The following is a 24,493-nucleotide window of genomic DNA, read 5'->3' on the forward strand; positions in this document are numbered from 1 at the left end:
TTATCCTAACAACGTGTCTATGAATTGTATCGATGTCTGTTGTCATTGGCACGACAGGACTCCAAACGCTGGAACGCCTATCCTATCTAGAATTGGTCGCAGTAGCATTTTGTATGCGATTTCCTTACAGATTCCACCGAAAAATCTAACTGGCGGCTTCACTGAAGAATGGCGCGTGTGACAAGCTCTGAACTGGCTCAGAACATAAGTTGCATGTCAAAACACAATTTGCAGAAATGGGGTCATCCCGCACCATCAAACTTTGGTGGTTGTGGAGTTCAACAAACTACAGAGCACATGTACCAATGTGCTCTGTACAGATCACACTGGTATGCAAAACTTAAAAGACGAAAGTAACTTTCATGTCACGTGTCACTGCTCTTGGCAGCAATGCGAACAGTGCCATCTATGTGCAGGTGTCAACGGAACACAGCGCACAGGTCGTCGAACAAAGAGACACCCTCATACAGTCGCCGTGTCACTGATATTGCAGTCCTGTTACATGTGGTTGCAACTGCACCCGTCTTTTTTTTTTTTTTTTTTTTTCGCAACGTAGCGGTCACCTGGTGCTGTAGTTGACCGTAGCCCACTTCTTCCCCTTTCGCGCAGCATTGCCTGTGTGCGGAACGCTCCCCCATGCACGTGAAACAGTTCTGTGAGCAATACCAAAATCTTGCGTTACACTCGTCACATTTCGACCTTCTTCCAGTTTCCTGGTGATTATTTCTCGTGTGAAATCATAGAAATGTAGTCTCTGTGCCACGTTTCAGCGAACACCACCATGGAGTAACTCGCTGAGTGACACACGCCGTCTGTTCCCGTTCTTTCAATTGTCTCGTGTTCCGTGGGCCAGCCCCATTTGGCGTTACAGTCACGCTGACCTGTTGTCATGTGACATCCAACTTTCTGTGCACGACTGGGAGAGCTCTGGTAACATACTCCCGCACTTTCATCCATTTCTATCGAGTTGTTAATATGTTATCTTTATCTGTATCCTTCTTAGGTTTTGCAAAGCAGCGTATGTCCTACAAGATGTACCATTACTGAGCTGATGTCCGTCCTAAGCTCTGAAGCCGCAGTGACAGACAAATATTGGGCTAGAGTTGCTTAGATTGTTATCTTTGCCTTTAAATCTTCTGTTTCAACATTCATTTAATGTATTCTTCAAATTCCAAATTAGCATTACTTTATAAGTGACTATGACTGGAGCCGGCCGCGGTGGCCGAGCGGTTCTAGGCGCTTCAGTCCGGAACCGCGCGACTGCTACGGTCGCAGGTTCGAATCCTGCCTCGGGCATGGATGTGTGTGATGTCCTAAGGTTAGTTAGGTTTAAGTAGTTCTAAGTTCTAGGGGACTGATGACCTCCGATGTTAAGTCCCATAGTGCTCAGAGCCATTTGAACCATTTGACTATGACTGGAGTTCAACGAACTATACCGCTGTAGACTACTCGCATGACTTAAGATTTGAAATTAGTAATTAGTTTACAAATGCCGTTATGTGTGTATATACACGTATTATGTATGCTGAAGTTTGATGCCTTGGACACGAATACATAAATTTAAAGATGCACTGTACTTTCTGAGAACCCTTCCAACAAATCAGTGTGTTCATTTCGCCTTCCCTTATGCTAATTTTACGTATTCGACCCATTCCACATCAGTTCTTAGTACTACCCCTACAATAATAATTTAGTGTGGTCCAATGGTCAGGCCTGTTACAGGTCTTTCAACTGACTATCTGTCTGTACAAGTCTTTCTGTGTTTCCTTGCGATTTTACAAAGATGATACCTGTTACAACAGTATCGTCAGCGAGCAATATTACAATGTTCTAGGTCTATCTGATAAATACAATGACGGAAAGAAATGGGAACACCAAAAAATAATTAATGTAAAGTAATGAAATTTCGGGAATACATTTGCCTAGGTAACATATTTAAGTGATTAACACTGAAAGTCACACGTTAACGTAAGAGCGAGATAAGCCATTGCAAATTTGAAATGCTGGTACATTAATTAATAAGCGATGTAACCGCCAGAATGTTGAATGCAGGCACACAAACGTGCATGCATTGCGTTGTGTAGATGCCGTACGTCAGTTTGTGGGATGGAGTTCCGTGCCTGTTGCTCTTGGTAGATCGACACAGAGGCGTTTAATGCTGTTTGTGGATAACGCTGGAGATGTTGTCCGATTATGTCCCATATATGACCGATTGGAGACAGATGGGGTGATTGAGCAGGTCAAGGCAACATGTTGACAGTCTATAGATGTCAGGTTACAATATCGGTTTGTGAGCGAGCGTTATCCTGTTGGAAAGCACCCCCTGGAATGCTGTACATGAATGGCAGCGCAGCAGGCCGAATCACCAGAGTGACATACAGTTCTCCAGTCTGATTGCATGAGATAACTACGAGAGTGCTGTAGCTGTCATACGAAATCGCGCCCCAGACCATAACTCCAGGTGCAAGTCCAGTGTGTCCAGCACGCAGACAGGATACAGACATGAGTCGCATGTGTTCAGATCCGGAGAATATACTAGCCAATCAGGCCCATGCCACTGGCCTCTGGGTACCCCATAGCCAGAATGCGATCCCCAGATTGCTCCCCCAGGACATCGTAAACTCTCCTGCTTCGACGCGGTCAATCTCCGTCTTGCATAAACCACATCTTGTCGAAATCAGAATCACTTTGGATAATGGGGACGAAATCATCTTCCAAAACCTTGACGTACCGTTCGGTAGTCACCGTGCCATCAACGAATATTATTCCGTGACTGGACAGTGCACACCACATAGTCACCTGTTGAAGGTGTAAAGACTTTTCGATTGCAAATCGCGAATTCTCAGTCCCCCAAATGCGCCAGTTTTGCTTACTGACGAACCCATCGAAATGAAAGTGAGCTTCGTCGCTAAATCAAACCATACAGCGCATACTAATTCCCATCATGTCCCGCGGCCAACCACCCAATTTGAACGTCCTAACGCAAGCCGTTCAGAAGTTATGACGATTTAATTTCATATACGGTAGTTCAATATTTGTCACCGTGTATGAGCAGAGTACCTACGCTTGAACTCTGGTTCTTTCCCAGCGCAGCTACGGCAATAGACAATTACAATGCAGATTGTTGCTAGGTTTACACTCGTTCTGTGTCTCCCTTGAACTACTTTAGACTGGCGTCTTTTCCGTAGTTTGTCGAGGCACTCTAACCTAAAAAACCGTCCAGTCCCCTCCACACAGCTCCCTCTACCCGTGTCGTCGTTTCCTGTGTGTAGTGGATCCCTGACCTATTAAATGGATCCCGAAAACCCATCATTCTATGGCGCAAGTCGCGAAATCTGCAGCCTACATAGTCGCAGAACCGTATGAGTCTCTGATTCTGACCCTCCATTCGGTTCTCTGCCAAAGGTCCGGAGTCGTTCAACAATGTTACAGATGGTAAGCTCCATTTTCATCTCACAAGCAAGACTGGCAGTCTTCACCACTACAGCGAGCCATCCGAAACAAGAGAGAATCTATTCTGATCCAAAGCGACACACATCGTTAGCAGAGATATGAGCCGCCTCCTGCAGTTGGCTGTACCCTGTGCTTTTCATGGCATCTGGAAGCATCCGTTCCACATCTGGAATGTCTCCTCCCCGTATGCACACAGAGTGGGTACTGGATGATTCCTTCCCTTCCTTAGCAGTCATACCCATAAGGGGCCTCATTATGCGTCTACCGTTGGAGCTCACAGCTACCAGTAATCCCATCCTCTGTGACTGCTCAGATCTTGTCTGTCAAGAGGATTTCCTAGAAATAGAGCAAGCTACTGCATGTTGCTCAGGATGTTTTTCAGACACGACAGTACCACGTGATGTGGTGAGGCCCTTCGATTGGCCCATCGAAATATCTATGTCCGCCCCCCCCCTCCCCCCCCCCCCCCCCTCCCGTGATGCCTAACAGCCCAAAACTTGGGAGTTACGAACGAAGGGTCACCAACTCAGCTCACATCTGAATAAAGCAATAATAGTCCCCATCCATGCTAAAGACGACGGAAGAAATTTGCTCTGGGCAGTTATTAAAACGCGGAACTGTGCCTGATAGCCAGCCGTTGTGGCTGAGCGGTTCTAGGCGCTTCAGTCTGGAACCGCGGGACCGCTACGGTCGCAGGTTAGAATCCTGCCTCGGGCATGGATGTGTGTGATGTCCTCAGGTTAGTTAGGTTTAAGTAGTTCTAAGTTCTAGGGGACTCATGACTTCAGAAGTTAAGTCCGATAGTGCTCAGAGCCATTTTTTTGTGGCTGATAAATAAACAGACAGGAATAAAATTTAAGAGGTTAAATTAAAGAGCTCACAGGAAACTCAAAATATAGCACTTCTTTTTAGAAGCTGTGTGAACATACAAACGGAACAGTGTGCTTCTGAGCGCTGCTGCAGGGACGGAAGCTACCAATCAACTGAAGGAGCTATCAACTGCAAGTTTGAAACAGATAACTAAAAAGTGTTACTCCACTAGTCACTTTGGCCTTAACAAATGGAAGTCGTTTCTCTGCATATGTGCGCATTACTTACAACGATGCTGGGAGCTCAAATGCGCATCTTTTTCCATAATTTACGCAACTAATCAGAAAGAATGTCGCTTACCACAGTCTATCTTGTTCAGTGTGTTATGCCTATTGTTCTGTAGTTTCCCGAAGTACTAAGATTGAGAAACGAGATAAAAATATAATATGTCCATGAGATAAAATAATATGTCACAGAATTTGAATTTTTCCATGACATGGGGGATTGTCTTGCTAGCGAGAAGGAAACTTTCTGAAATACTGATCGCAGATGAGGCTACATAATGATTTATAGTCTACTGCAATGTCCTAGGCTGTTGTCTGTGGTGTGTTTTCGCGATGTTGATACGAACTTCAGAGAAAACACGGAAGGCAACTGTGTGAGTCTGAGATAAGGCAACGACTGAGCCAAAAGTTATGAAGCCAAACCTGTTGTCGTAAACTCTGTCAGGGGGCTAGGAAATCAGTAATTGTTGTTCGTACGCTACAATAAAAGGAATTATTGTGAACGTTATTGCTAGCAATTTAGGTTAGTAGAAGAAACACCACAGACTACATATGGCGCGAAATGTACACTGGCATTCTCAGTCGTCTTAGGAGACGAGGTACTGGAAGAATTGAAGCTGTAAGGACGGGTCGTGAGTGGTGCTTGGGTAGCTCAGATGGTAGAGCATTTGCCCGCGAAAGGCAAAGATCCCGAGTTCGAGTCGCGGTCCGGCACACGGTTTTAATCTGCCAGGAAGTTTCATATCAGCGCACACTCTGCTGCAGAGTGCAAATCTCATTCTAGTAATTGCAGTAGTCCAGAAATTTTTTCATTACTCGTTTCGAGACAGATAAATGAATTAATTGACAACACGACACAGCAGTAACTACATAAGAGTTACTATAATGCTGTACACAATATTATTATTATTATTGTTAGAGTGGTTAGACACAAAGCATTGACAGCCTGAAGTCGTCAAATTTCTGTCAGTTCAGAAACAAGGAGTGCAGCAATTAAGTGATTTACAAACAGTAAGTATAGTGCACACATCTGGACCTGTTTGATTTTAAATGGCGCTGCAGTGCGCAGGTCAAGCAGGTGTCTCAATGGAGAGTAATAGTACAGGGGATATATGTTTTGTAACAAGTGTCTAATCTCATGTGTATAGCTAGCTTACTTATCTGGGGAGGAGTTGTGAGTAACACTTGCGATGCACCACGAGTTCTTTCTTCATTCATTTTCACACACACACACACACACACACACACACACACACACAAACAAAAAATCATTCATCTTTCGTCATATTAAAAACAAAAGTGTCCCAAGAAATTCTTTCATTCTACAGTTTAGTTAGGTGCTGAAGTTGGTGATTATGTGCGGCAGGGGAGGCAACAGATGGCAGAGGTAGGAGGTAGTAGCTGATGTCTGATTGCACTCAAGGGTAATGGTCTAAGAAAGACTGGGAACCACTGTCTTACATAACCTGAAGTTTTATGGGATTGGTGGTATAGTCAACCAGTGGACACTGTCATATCTAACCAAAAGAATGCAAAATGTTGTACTTAGTAATTCAATCAACGTAGGCGGGAGACATTGTTTTGATTGGAGAGAAACCACGTATAGGGGTCCCCAAAGCTCAGTCATAGGTCCACTATTTTCCTTATATATGTAAACGATCTTCCGTCTAATATACAACAAGGAAAATTAGTTATTTTTGCAGAAGACACTAGTATTGTACTCAATCAGAGCATACACACAGAAAGAGAAGAAATGGTAAACAGTATCCTTAAAAGTATCGTTGACTGGTTCTATGCGAATTGATCACCCTCATTTCTAAAAAGGCACAACATATTCAGTTCTGTACAACTAGGGGTACTAACCACTGATAAGTGAACACATGGCGAGGAAATAATTAATAGGGCGGATACTTCAAAATTCTAAGCGTTCCTTACCAGTAAGAATTTAGAGTCTTCAGGACAAAAGGGGGTACACACTGCCACAATAAATTTTTTGATAACTTACGCAGTGCTATAAACTGTATGACAGACAGCAAAGCAAAATTAGAAAGCAAACTGAAAAATTTTCTCCTTGACAGCTCCTATTCCGTAGAAGAATTTAAATTACTGTAATGTGCTACAGGCGGTGGGTAGGAATTACTAACTCATATCTGTATATTTAATAATAATAATAATAATAATAAATAAAATTTATACACTGAAGAGCCAAAGAAACTCGTACACCTGCCTAATATCGTGTAGGACCCCTCGAGCACACGAGTGTCGCAATACGACGTGGCATGGACTCAACCAATGTCTGAAGTAGTGCTGGAGGGAATTGACACCATCAATCCTGCAGGGCTGCCAATAAATCCGTAAGAGTACGAGGGGATCGAGATCTCTTCTGAACAGCACGTTGCAAGGGATCTCAGATATGCTGAATAATGTTCTTGTCTAGGGAGTTTTGTGGCCAGCGGAAGTGTTTAAATTCAGAAGAATGTTCCTGGAGCCACTCTGTAGCAATTCTGGACGTGTGGGTGTCGCATTGCCCTGCTGGAATTGTCCAAGTCCTCCAGAATGCACAATGGACATGAATGGATGCAGGTGATCATACAGGATTCTTACGTACGTGTCACCTATCAAAGTCGCATATAGACGTATCAGGGGTCACATACCACTCAAACTGCACACGCCCCACACCATTAAAGGCCTCCACCAGCTTGAACAGTCCTATGCTGACATGCAGGGTCCATGGATTCCAGAGGTTGTCTCCTTACCCGTACACGTCCATCCGCTCGATACAATTTGAAACGAGACTCGTCTGACCAGGCAATATGTGTCCAGTCATCAACAGTCCAGTGTAGGTGTTAACGGGCCAAGGCGAGGCGTAAAGCTTTGTGTCGTGCAGTCATCCAGGGTACACGAGTGGGCTTTGGGCTCAGAAAGCCCATATCGATGGTGTTTCGTTGAATGGTTCGCACGCTAACACTTGTTGCTGGCCCAGCATTGAAATCTGCAGCAATTTTCGGAAGGGTTGCACTTCGGTCACGTTGAACGATTCTCTTCAGTCGTCGTTGGTCCCGTTCTTGCAGGATCTTTTTCCGGCCGCACCGATGCCGGAGATTTGATGTTTTACCGGATGCCTGATATTCACGCTACACTCGTGAAATAGTTGTACGAGCAAATCCCCACTTCATCGCTAGTTCGGAGATTCTGTGTCCAATCGGTCGTGCGCCGGCTATAATGCCACGTTCAAACTAAATTAATTCTTGATAATCTGCCATTGTAGCTGAAATAACAGATCTAACAACTGCGCCAGAGACTGCTACGGTCGCAGGTTCGAATCCTACCTCGGGCATGGACGTGTGTGATGTCCTTGGGTTAGTTAGGTTTAAGTAGTTCTAAGTTCCAGGGGGCTGATGGCCTCAGATGTTAAGTCCCATAGTGCTCAGAGCCATTTGAATTTGTTGTCTTATATAGGCGTTACCGACTGCAGCGCCGTAATCTGCCTGTTTATATATCTCTGTATTTGAATACGCATGCCTATACCAGTTTCTTTGGCGCTTCAGTGTAAATGATCAGCATGTAGCCATATTTACAAATTGCGAAGGGAGTTCTCCAAGTAATTCAACACATTATTTTCGGCCATTTTCGGTTGCGAAAACGCGGTTGTTGTCGGGCATCAAGGACTACTCCCGTTTCAGGCCCTATAGTTTCAATGGAGTTCCGATATGTGGCGGCGCTAGACGTAGCTTTCAAATCGGCGTCTGTAACGAAGGTGCGTCCCAATTAGAAAAGTGTCATTGAGTTCGTTTTGGCGGAAAACCAGAGAATCGCAAATATTAATAGCCACTTACAGAATGTCTAGGGAGACCTATAAGTGAACAAAAGCACGGTAAGCCGTTGGGCCAAGCGTCTGTCATTGTCGCAAGAAGGTCGCATACACCTATCCGATACGCCGCGTGCCAGCCGGCCGCACACAGCTGTCGCGCCTGGATTGTTGATGCGTGCGTAGACTCTTATTCGAAGTGCTCGACGGATCACAATCAAACACCTCGCTGCTCAAGTGGGCGTCCCTGTTGCTAGTACTGACACTCGTCCAGCAGTTGGGGTACTCAAAGGTGGGTGCCCGCTGGTGCCTCTTCGCCTAGCAGAAGACGATAAAGAGCAACAAAGGAACACCTTTGCAGAGTTGCTTGCGGGCTATGAGGATGATCGTGACATTCCTTTGACGAACATCGTGAGAGGCGTGGGTTCATCACTTAGAACAGTTTATGGAGTGGTGCCACACCACTTCTCCTCCGAAGAAAATGTTCAGAGCCGCACCCTCAGCCGGCAAAGTCATGGTCATTGTCTCCTGGGACTCTGAAAGTTATTCTGTTTGCTTCCCTCCCTCACGGTGCAACGATCAATTCTGAAGTCTGGTGTGCTACACTGAGGAAATTGAAGAACCGAATTCAGCGTGTTCTTCGTCACAAAAAAAAAGCAAACCAATTTCTTCTTCTGCATGACAACGCAAGGCCTCACACCAGTCTGCACATCCGAGAGGTCACAAAACTTCGTTGGACTGTTGTTCGTCATCGACCCTACAGTCCGCATCTCGCACTCTCCGACTTCTGCCTGTTTGGCCTGATGACTGCTGCACTTCGCACGTCGATGATGGGGAGGTTACTGATGCAGCATGACGGCGACCAGTAGAGTGGTACCGCGCGGGAATACAGGCCCTCGCGGTGAGGTGACGTAAGGCAGTCGCACTGAACAGAGATAATTTTGAAAAATACGGTTTTGCAGCCAAAGGAGTGGGGAACAGTATGCTGTATTGAAATCCTGAAAAACCTAGACTCGTTTCAGAAAAAAATGTGTTGTATTACTGACTGAACGCCCCCCGTAATTTGTGATGTGAATCTAAACTCATTTCACAATATTACGATCTACCGATCCATGGAATATGAAACAAACAAACTGTGTACTTTTTATGTGGCACTGGAAAGAGAGTTTTGAAGAGGACTTCAGTGATACAACATTTGTGAAACTTGATGCAATACTGAGGTGTGTAAGGAGAAGAGGTCCTATAAACATCTGTCCTGTTGAAAATAAACACGTAACTCTGGTACAGTTCTTGTGTTCCTTATTATGACTATCAATTAAAGTACTCAAAATATTGACCTCGAGCACTGGTACCTGCTACGAGGACAGTTCAATAAGTAATGCAACACATTTTTTTCTGGAACAGGGGTTGTTTTATTCAGCATTGAAATACACCAGGTTATTCCCCAATCTTTTAGCTACACAACACTATTTTTCAACGTAATCTCCATTCAATGCTACGGCCTTACGCCACCTTGAAATGAGGGCATGTATGCCTGCACGGTACCATTCCACTGGTCGATGTCGGAGCCAACGTCGTACTGCATCAATAACTTCTTCATCCGCGTAGTGCCTCCCACGGATTGCGTCCTTCATTGGGCCAAACATATGGAAATCCGACGGTGCGAGATCGGGGCTGTAGGGTGCATGAGGAAGAACAGTTCACTGAAGTTTTGTGAGCTCCTCTCGGGTGCGAAGACTTGTGTGAGGTCTTGGGTTGTCATGAAGAAGGAGAAGTTCGTTCAGATATTTGTGCCTACGAACACGCTGAAGTCGTTTCTTCAATTTCTGAAGAGTAGCACAATACACTTCAGAGTTGATCGTTTGACCATGGGAAAGGACATCGAACAGAATAACCCCTTCAGCGTCCCAGAAGACTGTAACCATGACTTTACCGGCTGAGGGTATGGCTTTAAACTTTTTCTTGGTAGGGGAGTGGGTGTGGCGCCACTCCATTGATTGCCGTTTTGTTTCAGGTTCGAAGTGATGAACCCATGTTTCATCGCCTGTAACAATCTTTGACAAGAAATTGTCACCCTCAGCCACATGACGAGCAAGCAATTCCGCACAGATGGTTCTCCTTTGCTCTTTATGGTGTTCGGTTAGACAACGAGGGACCCAGCGGGAACAAACCTTTGAATATCCCAACTGGTGAACAATTGTGACAGCACTACCAACAGAGATGTCAAGTTGAGCACTGAGTTGTTTGATGGTGATCCGTCGATCATCTCGAACGAGTGTGATCGCACGCTCCGCCATTGCAGGAGTCACAGCTGTGCACGGCCGGCCCGCACGCGGGAGATCAGACAGTCTTGCTTGACCTTGCGGCGATGATGACACACGCTTTGCCCAACGACTCACCGTGCTTTTGTCCACTGCCAGATCACCGTAGACATTCTGCAAGCGCCTATGAATATCTGAGATGCCCTGGTTTGCCACCAAAAGAAACTCGATCACTGCCCATTGTTTGCAACGCACATCCGTTACAGACGCCATTTTAACAGCTCCGTACAGCGCTACCACCTGTCGGAAGTCAATGAAACTATACGAGACGAAGCGGGAATGTTTGAAAATATTCCACAAGAAATTTCCAGTTTTTTCAACCAAAATTGGCCGAGAAAAAAAATGTGTTGCATTACTTATTGAACTACCCTCGTATATAGAGATTATGAACAGACAGAGCTTCACGTGGCATTTAATTTGCACTTTCGGTAGCGCAGGCCCCTGATGTGTGTCATTTCGTATCTTCGGGAGTCCTCTTCGTTTCGCCTCGTTGTACGCCTTTGTGTTTCTTCCAACCTCTACCTCCTACAGCCTCCCCCTAGGCTCTTGCCAATACTTATCCCACACCCTTTCTCGTGCATCTAAATCCTTCGGCTAGCAACTGTTATCAGGAGGGCACAACACCGCCGTCCTTACAGGTTTCGAGACCCACACATAGCAAACATCTCATCGATCTTAAGACCGTGGTTTTTATTGCTATTAACGTATATTATGTAGATTTAATTTAATTTATTCGAAAGCAGAAGAGAGCTGATATCGCCCCTTTCAACCCCCCAACAGCCGACCGGTCTCGAGGAGAAAAAAAATAACGTTAGTTTTCAACATCCCGAACCCGAATGGGCCAGAAACGTGTGTTGAGGTTCATTCTGCAAGAAGAAATTGAGGGCTGGGCTTACCTGAGGACACATCTTGCACTGGTACTTGCGCGGGGGCGGGCCGCCGTTGGTGGCGGGCGCCTGCTTGGAGGCGTTGATGGGCTGCGGCACGACGAGCATGGCGGCCGGCGGCGCGGGGGCGGCGCCGGCGTGCGCGTGCGGGTGCGCGTGCGTGGGCGGAGAGGCGCAGCTGCTGGAGCTGGAGGAGCGCGCCGCCAGCGCGCCGCCCAACTGCTGGTCCTCGGCGCCGCCGCCTCCGCCTGCGCCGACACACGCGTTACGCTCCAGAAATTCTTTTATATTTCTACGTCGATCATTTTCTAAATACCTTAACTAACCTACGGAAAATAAAACAGAATGAAAACTTAAGTGCCTTGTAAATGCCGCAAAATTTAACACAGGATAAGTTCCAGTTCTGTGAGTGCCTGGCCACGTGGAAGGGCTGCAGGGAACATTCCACAGCCTGACCGTACTTGCTATCAACAACAAATCCACAGCCAGAAACAGCAAATCACAGCAAGTTGAGTAAGGCAACACAGAAAGACCGTCTTTGAGAACTGAGGCACAAACGACTGAAGGAAACAGCGTTCGACTCATTAACGCGGTAGACAGTACACTAGCTGAACAAAAGTATCCGGACACCCTTCACCTACATACGGCTCGATCTCTATTGAATAACCTGCCTCGAGATGACTGGGTGTTTGTGTTGTCCTCATCATTTCATCATCATTCATGCAAGTGGCAAGATTGGACTGAGAAAGGGTTGGGAATTTGTACTCCCCACAATTCAAACATCATCATCACCATCATCATCTATTGAGGACGCTTCCAATAAGGTGTATCAGTGTCTGTCCAGGAATGTCAAACCATTGCTCCTCGAGAGCCGTAACCAGAGAAAGTAGTGACGTTGGATGCTGGCGTGCCGAGGGAAGTTGACGTTCTAACTCATTCCAAACGTGTTCCACTGGGTTCAGGTCAGGACCTTCGGCTGGCCAGTCCGTCTCAGGAATATTAATCTCCACAAACCATTGCCTCACAGCTGCTGCTTTATGACGTAGTGCATTGTCCTGTTGGTACAAACAACCGTCGCCTCCGAACTGTTCCTCTACATACTCTGTAGACAACGATGCAAAATATGTTCATATCCTTCCGCATTTAGCGTTTTATTAAGCGCAGTGAGGGAATCATACTCTAACCACGAAAAACAACCCCGTACCGTAAGACAACCTCCAGCGTACTTCACTGCGCAGCCATTCGCCAAACCCAAACCCTTCCATCGGATTGCTACGGGATCCATCACTCCACATCACTCGTTACACCACCTGAAAGCTCGCTTTGCAGACTACAGAAATGTGTGGCTTACGAAGAGGTGCTCGACCGTGGTACCCCATTCTTTCTAACTCCTTGTGCACAGTCATTGTGCTAGCTTTACTGCTGAGAGATCTTTGGAACTCACAAGTGATTCCTTCCTCAGAAGCCGCGCGCGGTAGCTGCGCGGTCAAGGGCGTCTTGCCACGGTTCGCGCGGCTCCCCCAGTCGGAGGTTCGAGTGCTCCCTCGGGCCTGGATGTGCGTGTTGTCCTTAACGTAAGTTGGTCAGATTAAGTAGTGTGTAAGCCTAGGGACCGATGACCTCAGCATTTTCGTCCCATAGGAACTTACTGTTGTGGACTGGCAAGACAGCCAATCCACAGTGACGGGTAACCGAAAGGCACGCGTTTAATTACACGCAGACTGTCGTGAGGTCTGAAACAGGATACGTAATGAATGCTATAAAGAAAAGTACGTAGCTGCTGGAATACTTAACTTTAATCCACAATTGGTGAACATTGGTCTTGTTACTGTACATGCTTCATTAGATACATAGCAAAGGATAAAATGGCGCCTTGCTAGGTCGTAGCAATTGACTTAGCTGAAGGCTATGCTAACTATCGTCTCGGCAATTGAGAGCGTAATTCTCAGTGAACCTTTCCTAGCAACGTCGGCTGTACAACTGGGGCGAGTGCCAGGACGTCTCTCTAGATCTGCGTGTGGCGGCGCTTGGTCTGCAATCACTGACAGTGGCGACACGCGGGTCCGACGTATACTACCGGACCGCGGCCGATTTAAGGGGAGTTGGAATGCCCTATCTCGCCAATGTTAAATTTGCTAACTTTGTGTACCTTTTTCTTTGGAACTATTATCTTCAGAACTTTGAAATTCTGGCAGAGGTTTTCAGCATATATTGTGAGCCCACTGAACTAGAACCAATGTTTTCTTTTTGTTGGTATAGTATTTATGAATTTTTTACCATTAAGCCATTTTTTATTGGAAAAAGTATAACATAAACTTCCCTAGTTCAGAGAATAAGCCAGTTCTTGTCATGATTCTAGTTCAGTGGCCTCTTTGAACTGTTTTGCAGCATTTCTGAAAATTTGAATGTTGTTGGTTGAGTGGTTTATGAGATAAAGGTACATGTAACACTAAAAATGTCAAATGCCAGAAAATGCGATTAAAGTAATTTATTATGAAAATTCACAAATACCTTTTATTCTATTATCAAAAGTGTCCAGCAGAGTAATCAGGGTCATCTTCTAGTTCTTCTTCTTCACCTAGAAGCTTTCTTCTCCTTGCTGCCCTTGCTTTTTTTGTATTAAATTCAGCTGCATACTGAGCCTTCCTTACTCGCACGCTGTCCAGAAGCTGAAGACCTCTGATGGTGTTGATACCAGGAGCAATGCCGAGCCTTGCCATGACCTTTAGCCTACCCATATGACCATCATTGAATGAAATAACAGCATCACTGACTCCCCATTTCAATGTTTTTATCCCAACAAATACATTCTTAGGTACACGAGTCCAAATGAGGTTGTTGAACGACTCGTTTTGATTCTGGGTACAACCATGAAGACATTTTCGCAGAAGATCAGGATGCCCCAAGTCTCTATATATTGGTTTAATTACTTCCATAACAGCCAATGGAATATAATTTTTATGGTGATAAGGATCCCCAGTAGCTTGAGATTTTCTATAATTGCACCATGACTGAGGACCATCTGGACAAGCAAAATGTTGAGGATTATCATCAGTTGATGATCGATGTAAATATGTGGCCCATACAGCTTGTCTCATTTCCTGCAAATTATTTGCATTATTTCTTATTGCCATACCATAGTATTGTTGTAATTCATTTATAATTTTATCTGACAGGCGACCTCTAATGGTTTTACCATCTGACAAAATTTTGTCCTTCAGATTCTGTTTCAGTTTCCTTAGACGAGTGCCCATTCGTTTCTGAACATGACCGACACATTCTAGTTTAGTTATTGTCTTATTGACATATGGCATGGATTCTGTAACACTTTTGTATGCCTTGGAGTCCCCATCTCCAAGGAATTTTGTGTAAAATACTCCCCGTTCTTTTTCTGATCTGCTAAACATTTTCACAGCAGCGGCAGCCTCCATGCCTCCACTCGTACCTTCATAATTCTTGCTACATATGTGAGCTGCTTCTATCTTACCAGATGCACAATGGTAACAATGTTTAGTGAGCACTTCATAGTCCAAAACTTTACCGCTGTCCACACTAGTAACAGTAGCAACAGCATTTTTGGATGTGTGACCCCTTTTCTGCCAGGTTCCATCAAAAGCAACAGGGATATCTGGGTTTCCTTCATTTATATATTTTGCTTCACTGGCAGCAGCTTTCATTGATAAATCTGCTACAGACTGAACAGCATCTCCTATCACTTCAGTGTAATTGTCAATTTTAGCAGGTGGAGGTGGAAGATTCATTATGGCACAAAATGTTTGAGCAGCAGTATGTCCTTTACCAATTGCTCTCATTGCATACATTAGCCTGATATTACTCTCAAACAAATTGCTACTGCATGTTTTAGAGCTCCAAAAACAGGTCTCATTTTCACAACTGGCACAAACTATAGCAATTTTGCAGGAAAGTCCTATAGATTTTGTTATGTTCATATCAAAAGAACCTCCACAAAGATTACAACACAAACATTTCTTCATAAACTCAGTAAAAACAGGAAAGTCGACTAAAACATATTGTTCATTAGAAGCTTCATCTGTAATTTCACTTGCACAGTTTGATAACTTCTTTTTTGATGCACTGGTGGGCGTGTCTCCTTCACACATCTCAGCTGTACAAACGTCAGAACTTTCACCAGCATCAACAGGTGCTGAAGCAGAATCACTTGAACAAACGTTATTTGTAAATCTATTACCGCGAAACTTTCGCTTTTTAAATAATGATGCACTCCTAGGCATCGTAGAAACTACGCACTCACCACTGAAAGTCAAAACAAGACAGATAACAAACTCCAAATGAGCGACAAACTAAACTCGAAGCTCAAAACAAACACTCACAGATCAAAAACTGAACAATAAACACAGCTAGTCGTAAAAACAATGGTACCTATGGAAGGATCAAAGATTCTACAACTGAAGAGTGAAATCCACAGCCTTCTATATGTAATGTTTTCGGAAATGCGAAGATTTAAATGTGTACAAATCACAAGATGGGTAACTTTGCTGGGCGCACATGTAATTTTGAAAAATTAAATAAAAATACTTCCAATTGGAATTTCTTAACAAATTTTGCACCATTTTAAGCAGAAAATTTCAAATTAAGTTATAAGGTTAAAAACTGAAAATGTGAATTTTTTCCATTTTCCGGCATTCCAACTCCCCTTAAAGGCTACCACCTAGCAAGTGTGGTATCTGGCGGTGACACCACACTTACCACTACCACGTTCCTCAGAATTCGTGTGAACTTTTACAACTACCCTACGCAGTGCTCGACGACCCCTGTCCGTCAGTACGTGATAATCGTCTGGTCTCGATTTAGTTGTGCTTGTTATTTTGCATTTCCACTCCGTAGTCACATCAGCAAAAGTCGATATGGGCTGCTTTTGAAGGGTTGAAATGTCCCTGATGGATTTGTTACTCAGGTGATATCTAGTGAATAGCGCAGGTGGGAAGTCATGAGCTTTCCTGGTGTTACTGTCGCTCTGCTGACTTCCTCGTGACATCTAGCGGTCAGTTAAGCAATACGTAGGGGTGTCTGGATACTTTTGATTAGGCGGCGTACGTTCACAGTGTCGTAATGCTTAGTGAAATATCGATAACGGTAAGTGGATACTACGATATTATAGCGTGTAGATTATGACGTTGTGAAAGTTTTCAGAGATTTTGTTGCTGTTGTAGAGCTCAAATCAATTGCATGATATAAGTAGTTCTCAAATTTTTTGACGTATTATTTTCAAACGCTGCTCTAATTAACTAATACAAACCAATTATTATTATTATCATTATTATTATTCCATTGAAACATTATATATATTTCGTTATAAATATACACTTGTTATTAATATATTAAAAGATTTTATATTTTGTAGTGACGTTATTATCAAAAATCGTAGTCATTTTAGAAGCGGGAGTGACGGGAAGTTCCGTTAGGAGTGGCTGGCTCTGAGCACTATGGGACTCAACTGCTGTTGTCATAAGTCCCCTAAAACTTAGAACTACTTAAACCTAACTAACCTAAGGACAGCACACAACACCCAGCCATCACGAGGCAGAGAAAATCCCTGACCCCGCCGGGAATCGAACCCGGGAACCCGGGCGTGGGAAGCGAGAACGCTACCGCACGACCACGAGATGCGGGCTCCGTTAGGAGTGACGGAGGGACAGAGTGACATTAACAAACTCATCTCTCTCCTCTCCCCCCCTCCCCCTCCTCCCAAAATCGAACCCTGAATGCGCGACTGACGAGGACATTACTCAGATCCTAATGTTGTGTATCGTACCTCGGTTTAGCTACATTTCTAAGAATACACATTTCGCCGTATTCCGCCTCGGCTATACAGTGTGTATCCTAAATAAAGGCAAAGCTCTCTGTGTCAGTTTTTCCCCAAGCGGCTCATAATCCGTTCGCGAGGTTGTTCCGCGCCCCTTAAAGAGTGTGCGCGTAATAACGTCTCGCTTGTGTCGACAGTAACCAATTCCGTTGCACTCAGATGTATAGCCTGTTCGCACTAGAAGCGGCAGACACGTTCCTAAAAGAGGAAATGTCGTATTTATCTGACGCTCAGTGAAATCTCTAACAGCTTGCAGCCATTCGTCTCACGCTATGACGTAGTAAGTTGACGTATAGCTTTTACGCTTGAATGCGGAGGGTTTAAAATCCCAGTCCGGTCATCCAAATTATATTTTCCGTTGCATTTCTAAATAATGTGTGCTGAGTGCCGCAACGGTTATTTTTAAATAAAAAATAAAAAAATAGAAATAAAACATTGAGTTTCCATTCTTCCACATTCGGAACTTGTCCTAATAAATGACTTCGTCGTCAAAAGGACCTTAAATCCTACTTTTTCCCGTTCCTTGTATCAGTTATGCGGCGAAGCATTCATCGAGAAACTTCTTTGAATTAGGTAAATCGTTCAATTTCCTCAGTACCACACAAGTGGCTCGTAGTGAAATTGCGTGCTTATGGAATATCGTCTCAGTTATGTGACTGGATTTGTGATTTCCTGTCAGAGAGGTCACAGTTCGTAGTAATTGACGGAAAGTCCTCGAGTAAAACAGAAGTGATTTCTGGCGTTTCCCAAGTTAGTGTTATAGGCCCTTTGCTCTTCCTTATCTATATAAACGATTTGAGAGACAATCTGAGCAGCCGTCTTCGGTTGTTTGCAGATGACGCTGTCGTTTATCAACTAATAAAGTGATCAGAAGATCAAAACAAACTGAAAAACGATTTAGAAGACATATCGGAATGGTGCGAAAAGTGGCAGTTGACCCTAAATAACGAAAAGTGTGAGGTCATCCACATGAGTGCTAAAAGGAACTCGTTTAACTTCGGTTATACGATAAATCAGTCTAATCTAAAAGCCGTAAATTCAACTAAACACCTAAGCATTACGAAACTACCTGGCAGATTAAAACTGTGTGCCGGACCGAGACTCGAACTCGGGAACTTTGCCTTTCGCGGGAAAGTGCTCTACCAACTGAGCTACCCAAGCACGACTCACGCCCCGTATTACAATTACGAACAACTTAAACTGGAAGGAACACATAGAAAATGTTGTGGGGAAGGCTAACCAAAGACTGCGTTTTATTGGCAGGACACTTAGAAAATGTAACAGACCTACTAAGGAGACTGCCTACACTATGCTTGTCTGTCCTCTTTTAGAATACTGCTGCGCGGTGTGGGATCTTACCAGATAGGACTGACGGAGTTCATCGAAAAAGGCAACACGTTTTGTATTATCGCGAAATATGGGAGAGAGTGTCACAGAAATGATACAGGGTTTGGGCTGGAAATCATTAAAAGAAAGGCGTTTTTCGTTGTGACGGAATCTTCTCACGAAATTCTAATCACCAACTTTCTCCTCCGAATGCGAAAATATTTTGTTGACACCGACTTAAATAGGGAGAAACGATCACCACGATAAAATAAGGGAAATCAGAGATCGTACGTAAAGATATAACAAATACATAATAATCTCCAATGCAACATAAAAAAATAAAAATTGTACTAGTACTTCTTTGGAGTTTAGTTTCCGTCTCAGAAGCTTTCTTTGCACACTCTGCCAATTTTTGTACAGTATTCAAGGCAGATTGCTGCTTATAATGGTAAACATAACAACTCTTCCTCTTCTTTTTTGGGTCATAGGTGGAGCATGTCTTGCGTTTTTCCAGTCGTTCTACGACGACTTCTGCTCCTGGTTCTGCTACGAATGGATGCACGAAGTTCACAACGTATGTGAGAGTAGTTGACTCGCTTTTTTATTTGTGGTGTCACCAATGTGTATGCAAGCTTCTTCAAAAACTTAAAGCGGTTGATTTGGGTAGTGTCTTTATTGGTGTAATGAAGGACAAAGGTATTTACCCCACTTAGGTCCAACATGAGGAAAAACGATGCCATTGGCCATCACGGGGTACGTCGTGCAGAGGAATACTTGGCACACTTCTCATTTAGGGCATCTACACCATCTTTACTGCCATTATAGTATGAAGTATTATGTATGGTTTCCTCCATCTTTACATTCATCATAGTGCACAGACGATATTAGAGTCACTACCCTACTCTTTTTCGGCATAAATGAAACTAGAGTTAGATCATGCATGAATGCATACATTGAAGAACTGACTTCCTTGCTTCTTCTCATAGGTAAGAATTCTTCTGGTATTTCTCTTTTATTTTTTAAATTTTTCAATGCTCAAATGGTTCAAATGGCTCTGAGCACTATGGGACTCAACATCTGAGGTCATAGTCCCCTAGAACTCAGAACTACTTAAACCTAACTAACCTAAGGACATCACACACATCCATGCCCGAGGCAGGATTCGAACCTGCGACCGTAGCGGTCGCGCGGTTCCAGACTGAAGCGCCTAGAATCGCTCTGTCACAGCGGCCGGCTTTTCAATGTTCCCACGTACGTTAGTCCTCTCGATCTGAGACATGTTGCTAACTCGATTGAGCTAAACCACTTATCTGCAGTAATGTTGCGGTTAGTCTGTTCAGTTGGTTTAGCTAATATAATCACAGTCTGGGTTGCTTTGTGGAACTTTTTTTTTTTCTACTGAGCTTAGATTTTTTCAATCGGAATCCGTTCCTGTGTAAACATATGCACAGATAACCAGTGCGAGCATCAGTAAGGCACATGACTTTCGAGGCATGCTTGCACGGTTTGTTCGGCAGGTACATTTTGAATCTGCATTTGCCACGAAATGATACCAGCATTTCATCGATATATGTGCATTCTCCAACGTTGTACAACATTTCACAGCCGTCAATAAATTGTTTAAAAATTTCTGACACTGAGCCAAAGGATCCTTTTGCTTGAATTCAGTATGGATTGCAGGGTCATCGAATCTCTAGCATGTTAAGAGTACACCAAAGTGGTTTCTGGATATAACGCACCTAAATATATCATGTCCAGTACTATCTGTGGCATACAATGATTTGTAATCTTATCTGGCCGGCCGCAGTGGCCGAGCGGTTCTGGGCGCTACAGTCTGGAGCCGCGCGACCGCTACGGTCGCAGGTTCGACTCCTGCCTCGAGCATGGATGTGTGTGATGTACTTAGGTTAGTTAGGTTTAAGTAGTTCTAAGTTCTAGGGGACTTATGACCACAGCAGTTGAGTCCCTTGGTGCTCATAGCCATTTTTTAATCTTATCTGCTGAATTTGAAAATAGTCGAATAAAACAGTAAATCGAAAAACGCTTTTAGTTCACATAAATCGGCTTCATACCAAACATTTGTATCATTTTCAGGCTTTTCTTTATTTTTACGCTAGTCTATTTCAGTAGAATACTCGAAATATCGTCAGTCACAAGCAAATTCCAAGTAGCAAGATGATCTAGTTTATTACCTACTTGAACAGGTGGCTGCACTGTCAGCAGACGAATGATGTTGTGCTGCTGAACACCATATCGCTCGAGAAAAGGCTTTCACGACGAGCGATACTGGTTTCGACCAAATATATTTCTAGCAGAACGTTTAGCTACAAGTTCAGTCTCTCTCCTTATATCCTCATCAGTCTGATCACTTGTTTCATTCAAGGGATTCACAGGTGGTAAAACAAATTCATCTTCACTTTCACACTGTTCCGATTCTTAATTATGTTAACTTTCAATTCAGCTGTTACTATCTGATCAAACACTTCCTAAACTGTCCTCAAACCATTTTACAACCGTACCCTCGAAGTCAGGGTCTGTAACAAGAACAGTAGACGAAGACCTGGCTACTGAATCTATAAACCAAAGACCCAGAGACCGCTAGCATGAAAGAAGCAGTAATAGCATCGATCGACGTCACGTTCAAGTGGCTAATGACGAAGGACACCACGGCAGAAAAGAACAACTAGACAACGCTGTAATCCCCTACCCCACCTCTATCCATTAGCAACAGAGTAACAATAAATGTTAGTGGTCTCTGAGACCGCGCCTAGGACGTTAAGGGATAAAACAGAGTGGGGGACGTGTGCTGCTGAGTACCCCGGTCCCGCTTTCCGCTACACGTTGTGCTACAATACAGCTCTTCGAACAACACGACGTTTCAACTTGAAATAAGAAAAGCCAGTGGCAAGTTAAAGATTTGAGTCGGTCAATACGTTGCGTTCACTGCTCGTGAAAACAGCTATCCCAATTAGGCGCACAGTTTTCCTCTGCCACATGCAGGAAAAGATAAGAAGGTCTCGGGTGTGAACTTGCTTCCTCAGTACCTACGTGAACCATAATTGTGACAAAAAGGGTTAACCTAATTTAGGATGGGTGAAATGAGTTCAAAAATGGTTCAAATGTCTCTGAGCACTATGGGACTTAAACGTCTGAGGTCATCAGTCCCCTAGAACCTGGAACTACTTAAACCTAACGAACCTAAGGACATCACACACATCCATGCCCGAGGCAGGATTCGAACCTGCGACCGTAGCGGTCGCGCGGTTCCAGACTGTAGCACCTACAACCGCTCGGCCATCTCGGCCGGCGGTGAAATGAGTCACTCCATATTTAAGTGATGCACTATTAGTCCGCTAATGAACAAAACCAACACACAATAAATTCAACAAATGTTTGATTTTATTGTGAAAGAAAAAAGTAGTTCGTGATAAGAATACGCTTCTATCTGGGTCTGAAAAACAGAGGTGCAAGAAATGCAAAAAGTTTCTCTAGAACTCCTTACATTTCCGAAATACATTCATGGACATACACTCAACGTGCAAATGCTCTCTGTCTGGCATTGACTGAATGGATGAATAAATTGTTGGTGGAGAAAGACAGTTTCATATCTATTTTCTTAGTTAAATTGCCAGTTTTTTTTGGGGGGGGGGCATCGTACACATGGAACAACGAGTTCAAACATCCACTAATTCATAACATAAAATCTAAAAAAGAAAATAGTGGCATAAATTATGTACGTTATGGATGCAGTCCTGCACACTATATTGTCGAAACAGGTAGAAGGTGCGGCACTCGTTTCATGGATGCATTTTGTCTGTATGAGGAAAAAATGAAACTCGCGGTCTAAGGGAGCCGAAATTCCTTGATACGTCGCAGAGCTCGACACTCATCAAGCATGGCTGAACAATGACGTTACTTTGACTCGCGCGTCGCGAAGAGCAAGCAGTACGCGATAAATTACGATCTAGATGCAACAACAAGTTTTTAGACAATTTCGAGAAAAAAGCACAGAAATAAATAGCATTCAGTTCTAACACAGCACGAACACTTGTTGTATTTGAACAGTTTTTCAATAAGAGTTCTCATACTAAATTATGATCACAACCGCCAGAATCAATTACGCGCTAAGATTCGTCGTGGCGCTAGTACCATTAGAGATCGCGATCCAAAACTCCGGTCGAGCCCGAAATTTCCCCAGCTGTGACGTAAACTCCTCGAGCTCTTCCACGTGTGCTCAAAAACTCAACAGCCTGAACCATTTCGACAAATCGCCGAAAGCTAACCATATTGACACCTCTGGACAACAATTAAATGACATACGTGTGAATTTAAAAATTTACGCACGAAAATTCGGTCGCAGTTTTTGAAAGCATCTAATTACACGATAAATGCAATAAACGGAGTTCTTGGATCGGCAGGAAAAAGAACTAAACTAATTTATAAAATTAAGTCTATTTCTAACAGTCTGAAGAAAACATGGCTTCTGGAATCGATACTGAATTAACATCTTTGCAATAGCTTGTTAGCTGTTACATCTGTGACACGTTTTCCGTAAGTTTCAGCCATTAACGGAAGAATGTTAACACGTTTTACTTATATTTTATAGGAATGAAAATTCACGTCATTGCAGCTGTATATTCGCAGTAAGTGTATTTTCAAATCTACATTAAAATATTTTCAAGAGTACGTTTTAAATTGATGAAAGAAACAAGAAAAATGTACTGATTTAAGATCGGACGTTAAACTCCAAATCGTTCCTCATCGAACCGAAATGGGAACTTTTTCTGTTTTTTCCTTCTGATTTTTAAGGTTATAAACTCAATTAGTGGCTGTGTAATAGGTTACATAACCTACATAAACTTGACTAAAAGTTGCTTGCATTTAAAAGGAATGGTACCACGTATCTATTGAGTGCACATTGGTTTTACAGTATTTTTTTTTTTTCATTTTCCGAGCGGTAAACATTAATTGCTATCAACATAATGGTAAGAAGGCGAAAAAAGTTTCATTTTCCGATTTGGTGCATTGAATATAAACGATTAGACACTCGCAAAATATAAGGACATGAATTTTGCACCCTAGGCAAATTTAGAATTTATTTGTGTGTGTACGTAGCCAATTTAAACGAATGTTGGTGTATTAAGTAACAATATATTTAAGCCCCTCGTGTAAAAGGTCAACATATGGTAGTATTTCATTGACAAAATATGTCTTTTTTTAGGATTCTGTGCCTTTGTCGTTCAAAACGTAACCCTTGTAGACTCACTTTGTAGTCTGTCTCTCAGGAATCGGTAGATGGATCAAGTTGAATGTCAAATACTAGGGTCTACGGTCCCTTAGCGGTGTAAAAAATTGAGTCAATGTAATCAAAAGATACGGCCATTTGTGTTTCCTATTTTGATACTCGCAAACTCACTTGTCAGGACCTATAAATGAACTGTCTAAATACATAATGTAATTGGTGCGGAACCGTCAGACCTCGAGTCCTACTCGCAATTGTCTGGTTTCTTCTATACCAACTGACACGTTCCACTATATAGTCAGACGTCATGAACAAATGCGTCGGCATTCGTACTCTTCGAAAATACTGCGGTACTGTTTGGACATAAAACTACAACAAGTTTACAAATCGATGTGTTCAGAATCTAAAATCGGTAGCTGAGGTCTGGAAACACTTCTCAGAAGCTAGTCCGACCAGTTCTAGTAAGTCACTTCGCATACAACACTACAGTGCGGCTATGCGACCATTTCTTGGATAC

General features: G+C 43.5%; 1 protein-coding gene across 2 annotated transcripts in view; it reads right to left on the reverse strand.

Moving 5' to 3' along the window:
- Window positions 1–24,493, reverse strand: part of LOC126469901 (zinc finger protein rotund-like) — a 900,701-nt gene that overhangs the window by 95,188 nt on the left and 781,020 nt on the right. For both annotated transcript variants that reach the window (XM_050097250.1, XM_050097249.1), the window contains exon 5: window positions 11,573–11,811. In XM_050097250.1, coding sequence (XP_049953207.1) covers window positions 11,573–11,811 — 239 coding nt within the window. The remainder of the gene's footprint in view (window positions 1–11,572; window positions 11,812–24,493) is intronic.

Source organism: Schistocerca serialis, chromosome 3 (assembly GCF_023864345.2).
Source record: "Schistocerca serialis cubense isolate TAMUIC-IGC-003099 chromosome 3, iqSchSeri2.2, whole genome shotgun sequence".
Classification (NCBI taxonomy): domain Eukaryota; kingdom Metazoa; phylum Arthropoda; class Insecta; order Orthoptera; family Acrididae; genus Schistocerca; species Schistocerca serialis.